The following is a 19,016-nucleotide window of genomic DNA, read 5'->3' on the forward strand; positions in this document are numbered from 1 at the left end:
TTTGGATATGTCATTAAGCACAGCCTTGCCACGCCAAGACATCAAATTATGCTGCTAAAATGGGGTATTAGCAGATAATTCAGTGAGGCAATCAACTATAACTCACTGAGAAACTTTTATCACATCGCAAAGAGGGAAATGAATTGAGAACACTTGTGGGACAATGGACATAGGCTATTTACCTTCATAACCCGAAGGGTCATTGGCACTACAGACGATCTGTCAATAAGCTCACTCTGTCCTCACACGAGTGAGTACACTCTATTACGCATGGAGAGAATTCTAGCATATTGCATGCCTCGGCGAGGCAACCTCGCGCAAACAACCATTGCGAGACGGGAATCTGATTGGTTTTGATTGACGTAATGCCCAGCCTTGCCTGGCCATGCCTGTGAATAATTCTGGTAGTTAAGACCGCCCAAATCCCGTTTGCGCAGGCATTTTGGGGCGCAGAAGATTTTTGGCAGAATTGGCACGGCTCTAATTTGCGCTTGCGACAGGTGCCGTGAACGTTTCCGCATGCCCGCCGAGAATTGCATCCCCAACATATTTCGGGGCTGTTTTAACTTAGAAATCAGGGAGGTCACGTCTACCAGACAATTATATCACTTTGAATCAGTTACATTTCTGTATAAATCATTACAAGTAGCTCCCATGAGGTGGGGATATTTTTTTTTGCTGCTCGGCGGCGGAGCAAAACTCGGCAGAACACCTGGCGGACGGCGCAAGGCGGAACGCTATCTTCCGTACCTTAAGGCATGCGCAAACAGTGCGCAAAGCGCTATTTAGGGATAGCGCCTGAGGCCCTTAGCATTTGCAGCATACTACATTGTTACTTATACCAGAGATGAGGACTTGAGACGGTGACTTGAACTCGAGTCGACTTGAGTCAAATCGTTCGTCACGCTCAACCCAAACACCCCATAATGCAAAATAGATAGGAAAACAGTTTTTTACTCAAGGTTTTTCCACTATTAATGCAAAGAAAATGATATTTCAAATTGAAGGTATAGCCTACCATGTAAGGTCAGGAACTCTACCACAGGGAGAACTGTGGGCATTTTAGGTTGAAATTTACCACCCTGTCACATACCACCCGTCACATTTTATTGCGACAGTATTTTACACAAATAGTGATATATATATTTTTTCAAAACCAAAACGATGATGTCAGTCATGTATTTTATTGTAATACAGTGGATAGTGAATGGCGTGTTCACAACCATAAAATTGGAGGGAGATAAATATTGTTTCTCTTAGTGTGCCCATTAGTCCTGGGCCATTGCCTCTGGGTCAAGAAGGCAGGTGGTCACTTCATCTGGGAGTAAGACACATTCAGTTAGTAAGTAGGCGAAGAGGTAGTGATGGGATCAGGGGAGGGCTGGACCCCACAGCCACAGGTGCTATTCCTCACCTCCATCACCGCTCATTTCACAAGCAGTTACATCCCATTATAAATGTACGAAGAGGTGGCACACAGGGGAAAAGGAGGCTGTGTGTATGTGCATGCATGTATTATTTTTCATTGTTTTGCACATCATATCATATCCATATCCAAAACTATCCATATCCCTGATATTCAGTTCAGCAGTAACCTCAACCGAAGGCACAGCTGTCTCAAAAACTGAACTCTCCAAATAAAATGATTCTTCCCCTATAGCAAATACAAGCTAATGTTGTCCTTCCATGACTTTTCCTACTGTACAGTATTTGGACATGAAATACCATTGTTGATGGAGATGTGAGGGAAAAGACAAAATTCATGTCTTGTCTTTTGTCACAATTTTTTTTTACTGATATTGATTTAATGATCTATTTATTTGATCATTTATTTAACTTGTGTTGGAAAGTAATTGTATGATATGACAGAGTGTGAAAGGGAAAAGCTAGGGAGTGGAGTCTCAGACACTCAAGGGCCAATGGAGCAAAATTGGAAGGCCAGTGTGCCAGTGCCCAAGACATGATTAAGGAAGAAGGAGGAGAAGGAGAAGAAAAGTTAGTCAGCTATTTGGCCATCAGGTGTTTCTTGGTGTTTCTCTCAGGCCTCAGGATGATGATGAAGCACTTTGGGGCAAAGATGCAGAGCAGGAGGCCATAGCTAGAGGCCAGGATGGCAAAAATTTCCACTGCAACAGCGTACTTTCCTGGAGAGCTTATGTAAGCAGGCACAAAGGCCACCCACACCGCACAGAAGATCAGCATGCTGAAGGTGATGAGTTTAGCCTCATTGAAGTTGTCAGGAAGTTTCCTAGCCAGGAAGGCCAAGAGGAGGCAGATACAGGCCAGTAGGCCAATGTAGCCCAGGACCAGAGAGAAGCCCACCACAGAGGTCATGGCACACTCTAAGGTAACCTTTGACCCTTGGAAACCCAGGTCATGCTGAGGCACAGGGGGACTGAGTGACAGCCATGTAATACAGATGATCACCTGGATGAAAACATACATTGTTCAAAGTGAATTGACAGGAAGTGAAATAGCATACATCAAATGCTTCATTACTTCTGAAAAACGTCAACAGTGCCTCTATAACACTCACCTGTATACAGGTAAAGAGGCAGACACTTCCCCTCTGCTGGCCTGGCCCAAACCACTTTATCAGTGCTCCAGCACCAGGCCGAGCTGAGCGGAAAGCAACCAGAACTACTATGGTCTTGACCTGGAGGCAGGAAACACAGAGGACAAAGCTGATCCCAAATGCTGCCTGCTGGAAGCGGCAAGACCAGACCGACGGACGACCAATGAACACCAGAGAGCAGAGGAAGCAGAGCTGTAGTGACAGGAGAAGCAAGAAGCTCAGTTCTGAATTGTTGGCTCGCACCTGGAAATGAGAAGAAGGATACATAGAGATAATCACATTAACAGACAAAATTCTGGTCAATTAGATAAGGCAGTGTTTTGGATCTAACAGAAAATATAATAGTCTGCGCCATGGCCCATGGCTGAACAATTTGGGGCCCGCGGGGCAACTTTGTCCTGCCCGCCGTTTGTTTTGGCCCACCTTTAATGTCTATTTAATGTCTATTTTAGCTGTCATAGGCAGCAGCTAATGGGGATCTGTTTAATAAACAAATAAACCATGGATGGATTTTACAAAGAAAATAAAAAAATATCTGCGGCTGATATTACTGTCTTTCAGGCTGGGCTGATTTTTAAAGCTAACATGATGATCCTTATACCATTATGAAACTAGAAGACCTATTAGGAATCGATTCGTGTCAACCACGTCGGCCTAGCATGTCGGGGAGGGGGCTAAATAATGCTGCAAAATTAGGCTAAATTTGGGTGAGGGAAAAATTGGCATGACCATAAAGGGGTCCCTTCACCTCTCACCTCAAGATATCTGAATGAGAATGGGTTCTATAAGTAGGGTTAGGGTTGCACCTTGAGTTGCATGCACTTTCTGTCAGAAAGGTGTCTTTCCCTTTGAAAATGTCTAAGCTTTTTTAAATAAAAATCAGCTCTAAATCTAACTCTAATAAAAGCTTTTAATAAAAGTTCTAATGTTTTTATTATTTTGAAATTTTATTTTAGATTTAGAATGTAAACTGTGTATAAAATATAATATGAGATGGATCAGCGTTTCCGGAGGAACACGGCAATGGGACCCTATAGAGCCAGCCTTGAGTGCTCACTCTAGCCCCGGCTATGTTGTTTACATTTTAAAAACTGTGACAGTTCACACAACTTTAACACAACATGCATATATTATACATCAGACTCTTGAGCTACTTCTGCTCTCACTCAAAATGTCAAAATATAAGCAATATCATGTACTGTATAGTTTTTGAGGTATGAATGTTTGTTTGGCACAGCTCATACTAATTAACTGCCACGCTTCCGGGGGATTTGCGGTGTCGTGACGTCACGCTGATTCCTCATATACATTTTTAATATAAAGTAATTTCACACAACATAAACATTATTTTTGGCCCACGGCCCTCCACCCAGATTAATTGTTGGCCCTTCATAGGAAAGAATTTGGGCACTTCTGCTCTAGGCTCTCACCACAGGAGTGTGACGGTAGCACAGGAAGACCACAAACACAGCTGCCGTCACCACGGTACCTAACACAGAGGCTGTTGTCAGGGTAATGCCCAAGGTCTCATTAAAGGAAAGGAAGTCCAGTTGACGAGGGATGCAGGCAGTTCGCTCAACATTGGACCAGAACTCTGATGAACAACGTTCACACTGGATGGAACCTAGGAGAAGACAGGATCATGCATACTAACTGTATCAATTGTTTGTGGGAACGCTTTGCTACAGTACTTCTCTCACCAGTTTCATTGCTAATATCCCCTTCAGCACACGGGATACAGTCAAAGCAGCAGACAGGTTCCCCCTTCCTGCTGGCCATCCGGGTACCTGGGGGGCAGCTCTCACTGCACACTGAAACAGGTACCTGAACAATAAACCAAATCATATTCTCAAGCACAACATAAATGTCTTTAATAACAATTTATCATTACTAGAAATCTTGCGTGCTCGATTCCTAGGCTTAGGTTTGAAACAAAGAAACAAAGAAACAGAGCCCACTTGCTCCTTTTATATATGATGATGATATAGCCTGTATGTCTTGCAAAAGTACAAAGAAAAACACATTTTATAATTAAGCTGAATCAAGATGCTATCTGACTACCTGATTGGACCCTGTGCTCCACTGAATAGCTGATTGGTTAAGGTGGAGATCAAACCCATCGACACGACCAATCAAAACAAGTTTGAGTGACCCCTCGGGGGTGGTCTGCCAGTTGACAAGGTCATACATTGCTGGTATATCAGCCCCTTGAAAGTAAAACGTTTCCCCCTGTGGAGTGGTGAAGTTCACCTTGTTCAAGTGCTGCAACAGCTGAAAGCAGCAAAAATGTTAATGAAATATTTCACATTCACTGCTAATTAAACGGTGTGGAAAACGATGTATTCATAATATACACTGTATCAAAACATGGAAAACTATTCTCACAGTTTCATTAAAATAGTAGGCTATGCTACAAGCCACAGAATGATAATGACAAGCCACAGAAGGTCTGATTCCATTTACCTCTATGGGGTTGATGTTTTGTGGAGAGGAGCAGGTGGAGCTGTTGCTTCTGGGAGGGCTGTCTTTGTCGGGGCAGGAGAGAAGGCTGTGAAGGGCATGGGCTGCAGCATACACAGCAAGGTAAACATTATAGGTCACCCTCAGCTGAGAGGTATCAGTAAAGAGATTCTACACCCCCTCCAGGGACTCTGTCCCCCTGCAGGGGGGTAGGGGAACTGAATGAGGGGACCTGTTGGTAGGAGGTGAAGTAGAGACATTTGATGGATGGTCAGACCTTGGGAGAGGAGTTACAGAGTTGAATGACAAAGAGTGATAGGATGAAATAGGTGTGGCATGTGATTGTGTAGTTCCAGGATGACATCCAAACTCATTTTCCCAGAATTCTCTTAATAGCTCATCGTCAGGGTGATGAGATGGATGCAAACTTCTGAGATAATTCGCAAATCCTGGTATGGGTGAACTTCGAATAGCCACACCTAGAACACCACTTGCCACCTTAGAGAGGACATGATTTTGGAGAATTTCACCACTAGTACTCCAAGCCTCACTGGCTAGAAACTGTCTGTCTGTCACCTAGAATGAGAGCAAGGAGAAATAAATCACAAAATAAAATAAAACAACAGTTGTCACTTTTAACAAATTAGATGTCTCAGTTGGATGAGTCCAGGAAGTTCAATACACATTAATTTTAGTCTCTCACATTTCTCTTGGCTAGTTCCAGGAATAACTGCCTCACTTCTGTATACCAGCAAATGACCAGAATCACCCTTGCAGTTGAGGCCTGAATAGTGACTGCTGCTCGTCTTGCATCTCTCACAATCATCTCTCTGCTGACAATCTCTAAGAATGCCAAGCACACTCCTGCCCCCTGAATCTCCTTCTGAAATTCCTGAAATATGGAGGTGGAAAGAGCCACAAAGCTTAGATGAATTAACATGTACTGTAAATAGTGTATTCATATCAAAATGTAATAACCATCAGGCACACTATTATATGGACACTATACATGTTGTTCTACAATCAATATAACAACAAAATCAAACACCTGGATTGCCAGGCGACCATAGTCAGTGTTTGCTACCACTGCTCCAACCCAAGTCCAGTTTAAGCGTATGGCAAGCCGGGCCATGGCCCGGGCTTGATAAACATCACTGGGGATGGTTCTGAAGAAGTTGGGAAAATTACGCCTGTCACTCAGACAGGGACAGCTAGACAGGTAGCTGATCTTAGACAAAGACATTAAAATACAATATTAATATTAATTCAATGAATTTTTTTTATATTCATAAGTGTATATTTCTTAATCAAAAAATGGTTTTAGCTTCATATGAACTACTTCATCTGATTTGCACTGTATAAATATGTTAATTTGAGGCTTCATTCCTGAGGTAATGAAACTCACTAAAGGTACAGAAAAAGGCCCCAGGGTCCTGGACAGGATTATGCTTGTTGCGGATGGGGCATCACCAATGACCAAAGGAACAGGGGGACTGCCTGATGACCATATCAGAGGACATAGTGGGGGATGTGTTGAAACATGAACGACAAAAGGAGTGTACTACTTTAGTGCAGTTACATGGAAAATGGCCAAAGACAACCTCACACTCTTTATGCTATGCTAATTTCATTTGTTTATAGACACAGTAGGAGTTATGACACATGCACATCAAGCTGTATACTGTACCTCTCCTCACTCCAGTTTGTTCATCTAAATGAGGGCGAGGGACTGCTGAGTTACAGCTGTGGCTGTCTCCTCCAACCAGTGACAGTGCTCCTTGCAGGGCCCAGGGGTGCCGGGCACAGCTGTCAAGAATATGGTAGCTCAGCCTGACGCCTGGCAGCAGAATGGTGTTACGATTGATTTCCTCCACCGCAAACACCATTGCATACATATACCTTAATGGAGCCAATTGTAGACTGAGACCGCACCGGAAAGAGAGTGAGAAAAACAACAGTCAAAATGTTTATTTGACTGCAAGTCACCGAGATAAATAATCACCAGATACAAAAAGGCAAATGAATGCTTCTTGTGTTTGTCAACCTGAAATTGTAGACAGTGTGCAGTATATGCAGTATATGACAGACAGTAATCAGTTGATAACATAGGCTACATATAGTTTTACCCAGTGCAAGGTTTGTAGTATGGCAGCTTAGTGAAGTCCTGGTCTATAACTGAAGACAGGTAATGAAGGTTAAAGAGGCCGCCAAGAACCACATCGCCATCCTGGGAGAGCCCCTGCTCCGTTAGCACACCCCACCGAGAACACATCACCGACTGAGCCACCTCCAGCCCCACCTCTCTGCCCACCACCCCCAGAAGGAGCAGGTATGGGGCTGAGGAGGGCCACCGAGTGAGGAGCCAGGAGAAACAAGACATGGATACAGCTGTTCTAGACAATCGGTACATAGTCAATTAGAAATCAAACAGATGTGCAGTAAACACAATATATATTTTAAAAAAATGCAACAGTTATCTTGTTAAAAAATCCTATATTCCCCAGGTTTCGCTCACAATGCAGCAGGAGGAAGTTAATATATCCTGAAGTCATCCACCTGTAGAGAGAAAGTATTAAAGATGTGACCACTTAGAAAGTATTTTCATATGTACTCCAAATATAACTTCCACTCACGACAAGGTATCTAAACTATGACATGACCCTGCTCTGCACTAATGAAGTGCTGATGTGGGTATTTATAATAGCCGTAAAGCCCATGGTGGAATGATAGTAAACAGGATGACTCATCATGCACATGGAAATGCAAATCACTCCTCTCAAGAGTGATGTCAAAACAATGGCGTGACAAAGAGTGATTCATGTTAAAGATACATTATATTTCTAGGGTGGAAACTCTGGAGACGATGTGATAGGGTTAGGGTTAAGACTAGAGCTGCAACGATTAATCGATTGACAGAAAATTAATCGACAACTATTTTGATAATCGATTAATCGTTTTGAGTAAAATGTTAAGAGAAAAGGTCTGAATTCTCTGATTCCAGCTTCTTAAATGTAAATATTTTCTGGTTTCTTCACTCCTGTATGACAGTAAACTGATATTATTGTTCAGTTGTGGACAAAACAAGACATTTGAGGGCGTCATCTTGGTCTTTTTGGAAACACTGATCGTCATTTGCTACCATTTTCTGACATTTTATAGACCAAAAACTAATCGATTAATCCAGAAAATAATCGACAGATTAATCGATTATGAAAATAATCTTTAGTTGCAGCCCTAGTTAAGACCTAGATAGAACAGACATCCGACATAAGTTCATCTGTTTTCCTTGCACATCATCGTACACACAGCCCATGTGGGTGTGTGGGTAAAACAGTTTTTGTACTTGTACAGGCAAGGGAAGGAGGGTGAGGTTATATACAGTACCTAACATACTGTAAGAATGTAGAAATAGAATCTGACTCAAAATTCATGTTACAGTATATAGGCCTGACTGATTTGGATGGATGTGTAGGGGATGGTGGTGGGGTTTGGAGCCATCTGACATGCTGTAATTTATTGCGGACCCTTTTGGAGTTGCTGTGGGCTTATTAGTTTAAATGGTTTAAATTCTGTGACTGCTTACTAACAATTGTCTGCCACATACTGTAAAACAGGAAGTTCTGTATGTTTCGGACTCTTCTTGCTTTCAAAAACATTCCAAACTTGTTGCAAAAGACGTATTTATTTACCATCTATACACGTGGAAAACATCGATAAAATAAAACAAAAACAAGCAAACAAAAAACAAGCCGGTCAAAAGACTTTCCTGTCTGAAGTTAGTCCACCTGTTTCCACTTTGTCCAGTCTAAAGATACACATGCCCCCTCCGGTCTATACTGCAGTCACAACTCACAATGCAGAAAAATTAGCAGCAGAAGGACTTATATCCACAAATATAACAGCAGGCATGAAAGGATGTCAACATATTCATTCATATTGATTAATTTAGTCAACATAGATTTTCAAATAATTCAATAAAAAAAAAAATTCAGTATGCAACCAAAATGGCTCTAACATTTATTAGTATTATGGTTGTATTGTTGTTACATTGTGCGTTTTTTGTTTATTTGAGTGACAATGCACAAATTGAACATTACTGTAAATGCACCAGTGTTTTTCAACTGCTGTCTCTTGGAAGTCCAGTTAGAACTGCCAGTGCCTCACACACACTGACAGGAGTATTTACCCTAACACATGTCTTTGATGGTCGGAGGAAACCCACACGAACACAGGGATAACATGCAAAATCAGAGGGGCCGGGGTTCGAACCCTCAACCTTCTTGCTGTGAGGCCGCAGCACTAACCACTGAGCCACCATGCCTTTATACTTGAAGTGCTGCTTTTATGTCTTGGTGGTGCCTCGGCCCATGATAGCTTTCTTAGTGTTTTTTTCAGGTCTCAGCAGGATGATATAACACTTTGGACCAAACAGTGCTGCTAACAGGCCAAAACTAGAGGCTAGGATGGCAAATACCTCAACTACATCTGCATATTTTCCTGGGGAGCTGATGTAAGCAGGGATGAAGGCAGCCCACACGGCACAGAAGATCAGCATGCTGAACGTGATGAGCTTGGCCTCATTGAAGTTGTCTGGAAGATTCCTTGCCAGAAATGCTAGGAGACAGCTGATGATAGCCAATAGGCCAATATAGCCCAGTAACACTGCAAAACCAACAGTGGACCCTACTACACACTCATAGACTATCTTGTCATTGTGATATTGTGTGTTTTTATGTGGAGACGGTGAGGAAGAGACAAGCCATGCTGTGCAGACTGCTGCCTGGATGGAAGTTAGAGCTAGAACTGTCCCTCTCTGCTGTAAAGTACCAAACAATTTCAGATTGGCTCCCCCTCCAGGCTTGGAGGCCTTGAACACAGCCAGCACCACCACAGTCTTTACCAGGATACATGAGACACAAAGCACAAAGCTGATCCCAAATGCTGCATGCCTCAGCTGGCATGTCCATAGCCCGGGACGGCCAATGAACAGCAGTGAGCACAAGAAGCATAGTTTGAGTGACAGCAAGAGCAAGAAGCTGAGTTCTGAGTTGTTGGCTCGTACCATGGGTGTGTTGCGATGATAGGTGAAGATTCCCAGCACAATGCTGCAGATTAGTGTGCCCAGCAATGATGCAGTTGTCAAGCAGATACCCAAGGGCTCATGGTAGGAGAGGAACTCCATTCTCTTAGGGACACAGTGATCACGCTGGGGGCTGGACCAGAAGTCCTCTGGACAACTGATGCACTCCATGGAGTCTAAAAAAAAATTGGGGACGTGTTGAAGGAAGACATAGCCTACTTATACAGTAAGCTAAAGTTACATGTAGTTGGACAACACACTTTTGCAATATATACTGTACTACCAACCAGTCTCATTGCTGATCTTTCCTTCAGAACAAGGGATGCAGTCAAAACAGCACACGGGTTCCCCCTTCCTTCTGGCCATGCGGGTACCTGGGGGGCAGCTCTCACTGCACACTGACCGGGGTGGCTACAGGGAGAGTAAGAATTATCACCGTCATTCCACACGATTTGACAATATCGTGAATTCTCTATCGTTTGTCGAGATTGTCTCTCCAGTTACATATTTCATATGTATGGGGACTGACTGACCCCACCTGGGCAGATACAACTTTAACTACCAAGCCATGCACAGCCAAAGTCACAAGCCAAAGTCGCTTATACAGTAGCAATCGGACTTGGCAACTCCGATGAGCCCCCATGGGGAATAGAGGAAATCAAGAAAGGAAACACTTCCTCAATAAGGAGTTGTTGGTAAAACAGCTAATGAACTTACAAACTGTATCCCTTTCCCACTCTCTCTGAGTCCCATTGTGGGGAGTAGCTACTGCAAGGAGCTGCATCTGCTCTATCTCCTCTGTCTCCTTGTGATGTGTCTTACAGGGACCCCATACATATGAAATATGTAACTGAAGACTAGAGACAATCTCGACAAACGATAGAGAACATTCAATTACATGGTAACCTTGGTTCTATGAGTGGAGAGATTGGGCCCTATCGTCATAAAAGCGGTAATGGGAATCGCACTGCATTTGCGTTGCATTGCGGCTGTGCTCCGGTTTTGCGACGTGCTCTGTGCTCCGCCAACACTAACCGGCTGCGTGCAGAGCACGTCACGGCTCCGCTCTGCCAGACAGCTAGAGTGACGAGACCGACAAGTTCCCGCGGTGAAATCGCGCGAGACAATTTGTATGTGGGATAAATACAACGACAAACAGGCAGAAGATCATTGTTCCCAACTGGAGAAGCAGAGGAGGGGTGGACTTGCTTGGTAAGTAAGTAAGTAAGTAACCTTTATTTATATAGCGCTCTTCGTAGCACGAGTGCACAGAGTGCTTCACAGAGGACCACATACAGTTTAAAACAAGTAATACAATTAAAACATCTCATATAATTAAAGCATATCTAAGAAAATGCAAAATTAAGCTAGCAGAAAAATAGCTAAAATAAAGACAGACATTGCAAGCAGAAGAATGAAATAAATCAAAACAAATCAAAACAGTCGGTAAAATCTATGTATGGCCGAAAGCTTTTCTGAACAGGAAAGTTTTTAATTGCTTTTTGAACAAGAGTTCAGAGGAAGAGACTCTCAGGTCCAGAGGGAGAGTATTCCAGAGCCTTGGGGCCACCACCGCAAAGGCTCTATCACCCTTAGTTTTTAATCTGGTCCAGGGCACCGCCAGTAACTCCTGGTCGGACGACCTCAGAGACCGACTGGCCGAGTATGAATGGAGAAGCTCGGAGATGTAAACCGGGGTTTGTCCATGGAGGGCTCTATAGGTTAAGACCAGGACTTTAAACTGAATTCTGAAATTCACTGGGAGCCAGTGGAGAGAGGCTAGGATAGGGGTGATGTGGCAGTTGTCCTTGTAAAAAGGATGCATCGTGTCATATATTATTTGTTCGTTTTCCACTTCAATTATGAACTTTTCCCCATACTTGTTTGTCCTCTGGCTTGTTATTGAATGCTGTAAACACCTCTGCCCTGTTGATTTCATGCCTGGCTCCGCCCAACTTGCTGCAGCTTTGCTCCGTCATCCGTGAAAAATAGAAGCCTTGCGTATTTTTTTCGGAGAGCTCCGGATCGTCGGAGCTGCGACGGGGTAGACACGCAACGCAGCGGAGTAGGTGGGAGTTGACACAATGATTAGAGTGGAAACGTATCGGCTCCGAAGCCGTACCGCAGCGCAGACGGACCGAACACGGACCTAGTGGAATGTGGCCGGCGCTTGTGCGTGTTTACGCATAGGATTAACGCCGAGCACAGCAAAAATTGGGGGCGTGCCCATGCGCTTTGTTATTCTCCCTGCCGTGCTAAATGCCTGTGCGCTCGGCCCAAAGCTTCAAATGGGCATGTTTAAGTCAAGAATTATTCACAGGTGTGGCCATGCCCTGGCTCGGCCTTCTATCAATCAAACCAATCAGATTCCAGTCTCGCATTCCCTTTAAGCATAGACACGGCATTATGGAGCACAAGCGCAAAAAGTAGACAGCGCTTGATGACGATACAGCCCATTGTCTCCAAAATGAGCGTGCTAGTTGGGTATCATTCCAATCAATGTTAACCAGTGAATGCATGCACACCTGGGCAATCTATAGCTGTGCATGGCCCACATAGTGGGTGTGTCTTAAAGTTGTATCCACATCAACTGCCCCAGGGGGTTCAGTCCCCACATGTACGAAATATGTAACTGGGGAGACAATTTATCCACTCAGTGAACCAAGGTTACCATGTAACCAAACATTATCCATAGACCAACAAAATAAGTAGCTGAATAAGTGACCTTTTTGGATTCCAAATTCCAGAAGATTCTGTCTTCTTCAAGTATGAGCTCTTCACCTGTGGATGCTGATTTCTTAACCAGACCAACACTCTGAACCTTTGTGCTTCCATCAGGGAGCCACACCCAGTTCATGACATCATAGATTGGTAAGGCATCACCATTCTCATCAAATGACACTTGATCACCAGATGCTGTGGTGAAGTTGACATTTTCCAAATAATACACAAGCTATATGTTGGCCAGAAACACACACACACACACACACGCACACGCACACGCGCACGCACGCACACACACACACACACACACACACACACACACACACACACACACACACACACACACACACACACACACACACACACACACACACAATCTCTATACTTACTGTAGCATGCTGAATGTTATCGGCAATACACTAATCATGCTACTTCCAAGCAAAACTTGACAAGTCCAACACGTTTTTATCCGACCTGAAGTTGCAACACTGAAGATGCTGTTGTTTTCTCTGAATGCATAACGTTAGGCCTACTATAAATCACTGTCATACAACAGAAGAGGAAATTATTTTATCCTGCTGCTACTGCTACTGACATTTTGAGAACACTACCCTCATAGTTACATGTTTTGTTGAGTGTCTGTCAACTGAATCATTTCACACATACTATATATAATGCATACTTTATATATAATATACTGAAAAGAAAACCATAGTATTCAGCACAGGATTTGGAAACATAAAAGTAGCGTGTAAATTGACGTCTCACCTGCCATGGATTCATTCTCTGCAAAGTGGCACAGCTGTGCTCGCTGAAAGGCCCTCTGCCTGGCACACACTTCAGCATGTCATCAAGGGCATATGCCAGGGCATACACAGCCTTGTACACATTATACTCTGACCTGAGATCTGAGTCATCCAAAATGCCACTCTCTACATTCCCTAGATCTTCCTGTCCAGTGCACAGCGCTCCCCCAGCATCCAGCCAGCCTGCTGAAGGTGGTGCAAATCTACACTGAAATGCATATTCCCAAAACTGCCTCACCTGGAGAAATGAAGATGAAGATGAACACTAATTATGAGAAATTGTAAACACACACACACACACACACACGCATGCGCACGGGCACTCGCGCGTGCGCACGCACACACACAGTATATAAAAAAGATAAAGTCTCACCATGCTATTTCCATAGCTGTTGTTAGGGTCATTGTCAGGACGAATCCTTAACAGGAAGTCCCTCAGCCCCGGTATCTCTCCTCGACGGATGGCAATGCCCAGCGTGCCTCCCAGGTACGGGATGAGGCGGGGGGTCTGGAGCACAGCAGCTGCTGTCCAGGCTTCACTGGCCATCCACTGCAGACCTGTCACATTCTGCTTTATCACCTGTGGAATGTGGATTTTATTTTGACAAATATAATTAAGGCCAGATATCAGTGGCACTAATGTAATATCTACTCAACTAAATTGTATGATTATGCCATATAGTATCTTGTCACATAAAAGTACTGGTATGATACAATATTTTACAAGTTATTATAGTTTTTTGCAATTGCTAAGACACATAAACTGGTACTTATTGGCACAATTATGGAAACCACTAACTCATGTAGCCAATTATTTGACTGCATATGCTAAAACATAAGCACATCATCTGCTTTACACTAAGTTTGAAATTCTAAAACACACTTTTTGCAAATAATCGTGAGTTCACTATGGGAGCAGACCTCTCTGCGACCTACAGAAGCATCATATTTAATCGACACCCTTCATATTGGGGTCCGAGAAAATGACATTCTTCAATTTCCACCGCTAGGGGCAGTAGCACCATCCCTTATAGAAGGAGCGGTGGGGCGCAAGCCCAATAACCCAATAAACATGGGTTCCCCCTGTGTCAAGACCAAGCCTAGCCACACGGCACACACAAATGTTCTTTCTGGGAGAAAATATATTAAAGTGTGTAATGCTGATGCATCCAGGCCACGGCCAAGGGCGTAGCATAAAAACCCATAAGAAAAATCCAACGTGATCATAAACAGCATGGCTCCAAAGTCTGCTGTGTCCCACCTGCCTGTGGCACATGGGCTATCCCCCTCTCCCTCCAGCAGAGGGTGCCACAGCACCGCTGTAATATTCCTCCTCTAGAGGTCATGATCACGGCTCCCAAACCAAATCTCGTGGAAAACCTTGAGGTTGGGAAAGAGATAGGAGCTCCGGAATGGGTTTTTGAGAACAATTGAAAAGTGTTACAGGCTCCACTTTGGATCCGTTCCAAACACATGTTTCAATACACAAACGGCATTCTCCATAAAGTGATAATTTTTCTGCTGGAGGAGGGAGCCCTATCAATCGTTTCCCCGGGTCAGAGTCACAAAGGCTTTTATGTTTTATGTACTCTCATTCGGCCTCTCCCTAACGAGGGTGTTTATCCGATGTATGGATGCAGCGATAGACCCGCTCATGCGTCATGGCGAATGGAGAGTGGGGATTACGCCGGAGTGCATCCTGGCACTCCACACGGCGGGCTAGCCCCATCCTTTATGACCCAGGAAGTGCCTTTGGGCACAGTCCAGCCCAGGAAGGTGTTCACCACAGATGTGAGCCTTTGTGGGAACCAGCTGGGGTGGGCTTGAGCCAAGCGCACCAGGGCACCTGCATACATTTTCTGGAACTCATGGCAGTGTTTCTCTTACTGAAACCCATCCTCCCATCCCTCCAGGGAGTCCACGTGCTTGTAAGGACAGACAACACAACAATGGTGACGTTACGTACATGAACCGTCATGATGGCCTGTGCTCACTGAAGTTGCACATGGCTCCCAAACTGATCATTTGGAGCAATGTGCTGTTCCTCTCCCTGAGAGCAACACATGTACTGGGGGTCCTGAACACAGGCATGGAGCTGGCTGGGCGATTCACGGGGAGTGGCATCTGCGCGCCTAAATTGTGGAACAGATATGGTCACGCTACGGCAGAGCGACGGTGGACCTATTTGCGACAAAACCTTGATTTTTCCATTTGCTGACAATTTTGACGTCATGGTAACAAAAATATGCCATCTTTCAGTTAGAGGAATAAAGTATTGTTATTTCACCTTCTTCATAATTATGAGGTCCTAAATTAAGATGTATTATAACCCCAACCTCTTCCATGAGGTGAATCATGTGGCTCTCATGGGCAAACACAATGACCACACGAGCTGTGGATGTCCTCATCATATCGACGATCCTCCTGAATTCAGATGGGTCATTGCTCCAGGGCAAAACCTCTGAGTAGGCCAGACAACCCCCACCAGACTGAGCCAGGTCAGTTTGGAAGGATCGAGCAGCGTGGAGTCCATAGTCGTCATCACTGACCAGCAGCCCCGCCCAGGTCCAGCCGAACCGCTTTAGAATCTGGACCATAGCACGCACCTAATTGGATAGAAAGTGGAAGGATTAGTGCTTTCAGTGGAAGATCGGTTGTGTCTCACAATGGTGAAATTATTCTCATTCAGCTGTGTCATCTGAGACCATTATCTCCATTAATGACACACACACAAAGCACATGCATGGCTTTTCATACACAAAAGCAAATATGTTTCATTCACTTTAAATCCATTTCTAATTGAAGGTTTGATTTATTTTATTTTATTTTGATTTATTTATTTTTCACCTGGAAGGCATCACTGGGGATTGTTCTGAAGAAAGATGGGAATCTTTGCCGGTCACTCAGGCAGGAGCATGTGGCAAAATAACTCACCTGTAAGAGATAGTGTGACCCTAAATTATGATGATTATTTTGCAAGTGGCTAAAAGTCCTTTCAGCTGTAAATTATACAAGTTGCTTATTACACATTTAAATTTGCAATTCAATCAAAATCAGGACGATCAAAAAGCATTTTCTGATGTTAACAGGGAAAACTTACCATAGGTACTCTGTACAAACCTAAGACGCTAGAGATGGCAATAGAATGTGTAGAGGAAGAATCACCCACAATTCCCAGGACTGGAGTGGGCCCTAAACAGGTGTTGTTCAATATAAACTGCTCCTCTCGGCCACTAGCTAATGACAACGCAGCGCGGAATCCAATTCTTATGTTGACACAGTTATCGTAGAGACTGTATCCCAGAGTCACATTCAGTAGCAGGTTGGTGTTCCTGTTGATCTCATCAATAGCAAAAGCCATGGTCTGGGCCTGCCTGAATCCCAGAACATCAAATCTAAAACAAAGAGTATGACTGTATAACTGCTACTGGGGGAAAAATACCACGGGAACAGTGTTCATTCAAATATTAGCTCAAGATTTAGGTCTTATGATAATACTAATGATGATAAAGGAGATGTCATAAAACAATCACAGGCTAATCCCTTCAGAATGAGTACTTTGAATAGACAAACTAATGCATTTTCCACCAGTCTCTGCGTTCAGCTGTATCTCAGACTCACCCATGGCAGACGGGCTGTTGTGGCTCTGATGTGAAAGACAGCTCAGGGAAGACAGAGAAGAAGTGGACCGTAAACAGCCCACCCAGAACCACATCCCCAGCCTTGTGCATCCCATTAAGATGAAACTGTCCCTGTAACAGACAGGAGGAGGAGAGGGAGGAACACACAGAGGAGAAAAAGGAGGAAGAGGACAATATGAAGATGAAGCACACACACAAAAACATATAGGGGTCTAAAAATGTCACCATGATTGTCCTCCTCTGTTGATCCCTTTTCTAAACCCAGTCACTTAATTTTATAGAAAGTGCTACGTGATCTGCTTTGCTGTCTTGCATCATCACACCACCCATCAGGGCAAGTAGGGGCAGGGCCTAATAAATTAATATCCGATATTTAAATGAATATGAACGGCACTTTAAGGTTTGAGGTCAAATGTGAGTTGTGTCACAGAGTGCGTTTACATGCACACTAATAAACCATTGATTAGAATTGAACCTGATTATCAAGTGGTCATGTAAACAGCATTCATCACACATAGAATTAAACAACATAGAACACACCACACTAACGTTAGCTGTTTGTTTGTCACCAAGTCTGTGTTGCTATCTGACATTGTTCAGCAACTGCGTCGGCTCGGGGAACCAAGAGTATGATTTCTCCAATTGTTTATTCCTTTCAATATTGCCATACTTGCTAAGCGTTATATAAAAGGAATAGATCACTTCAGGCCGTGATATAGAGTATGCTCATTATATCACACCTAAGGGTGTTTTCGAAGCACGACCCTTAGGTGTGGTATAATGAGCATATACCACGGCCTGTCATGATCTGATGATTGCTTAAATATCACTGACCATTAAACCATTAAAGAGATACGTCTATATATACAAGATATGTCAACACTTTTTCCACTTTTTTCTGCTGAAAGTAAATATATATTGGAAATTAGCAGTGTTCTTGATTAATCCAGGTCAAAGTCCTTTACCTTGTTCTGAAAGACAAAATGTCTGCAGAACCAAAGTGCAGTTTAAAATGTGGGCAGTATACCTGCAATTCTTTACACTAAAAGAAAGGAAATGTGGAGGTTATGTCATTTATAGGTTATTATCATTTTCTTTGTTTGGCCCACTTGACACCAAATTGGGTCGCATGTGGCCCGTGGACTAAAATGAGTTTGACACCCCTGTTAAGTCCCATTTAAAATAACAGAGGCTCACAGATCATACCACCAAATATTCACCATTCTTCACCACCAAATATTCACTGCGTTTACTGTGATGTCCACTAGATGGTAGTCGCACACTGAGCCACTTAATGAGATTCTGTGCTGTCAGTGTCACAACACACACACACACACACACACACACACACACCCACACACCCACACACACACACACCCACACCCACACACACACACACACACACACACACACACACACACACACACACACACACACACACACACACACACACACACACACACACACACACACACACACTCACACTGGACAAAAGATACTGGATTTGCTGTTGTTTATTAACCTGGGATCATAACATCATGATATATTTGAGACTCAATATAATTATTTACTATTTAACCTTAACGGCTGGTGAATTTGAAACATGTATCTGTCAGTGGTAGATGTTCATAACTGATGGACAGGTAATAATGATTCAGTATACTGAATCATTACTTATTACCTGTCCATCAATTACTCTTTTTGTGTACCTTATTGTAAAGTGATGCATC

The 19,016-nt window shown here is 43.6% G+C and overlaps 1 protein-coding gene and 1 pseudogene across 2 annotated transcripts; both read right to left on the bottom strand.

Moving 5' to 3' along the window:
- Nucleotides 1-2,004: 2,004 nt before the first annotated feature.
- Nucleotides 2,005-6,921, bottom strand: LOC310776541 (extracellular calcium-sensing receptor-like; annotated as a pseudogene). The gene is made up of 10 exons: nucleotides 6,777-6,921; nucleotides 6,441-6,532; nucleotides 6,084-6,263; nucleotides 5,739-5,927; nucleotides 5,039-5,611; nucleotides 4,637-4,846; nucleotides 4,276-4,399; nucleotides 4,006-4,199; nucleotides 2,537-2,818; nucleotides 2,005-2,427 (listed from the first exon to the last, which is right to left on the bottom strand). The product of its transcript is annotated as an extracellular calcium-sensing receptor-like (transcript).
- Nucleotides 6,922-9,377: 2,456 nt separating this feature from the next.
- On the bottom strand, nucleotides 9,378-17,514 carry LOC310776543 (extracellular calcium-sensing receptor-like; the record flags this gene model as incomplete). The annotated part of the gene is made up of 9 exons (XM_083636723.1): nucleotides 9,378-10,291; nucleotides 10,403-10,526; nucleotides 12,841-13,068; nucleotides 13,608-13,883; nucleotides 14,019-14,225; nucleotides 15,982-16,251; nucleotides 16,493-16,579; nucleotides 16,746-17,040; nucleotides 17,267-17,514. 9 exons carry the CDS (start codon nucleotides 17,512-17,514, stop codon nucleotides 9,378-9,380), a joined length of 2,649 nt encoding a protein of 882 aa, XP_083492849.1.
- Between the last annotated feature and the right edge of the window lie 1,502 nt (nucleotides 17,515-19,016).

The sequence above is a fragment of the Poromitra crassiceps genome (assembly GCF_964638095.1).
Source record: "Poromitra crassiceps genome assembly, chromosome: 5".
NCBI lineage: Eukaryota > Metazoa > Chordata > Actinopteri > Beryciformes > Melamphaidae > Poromitra > Poromitra crassiceps.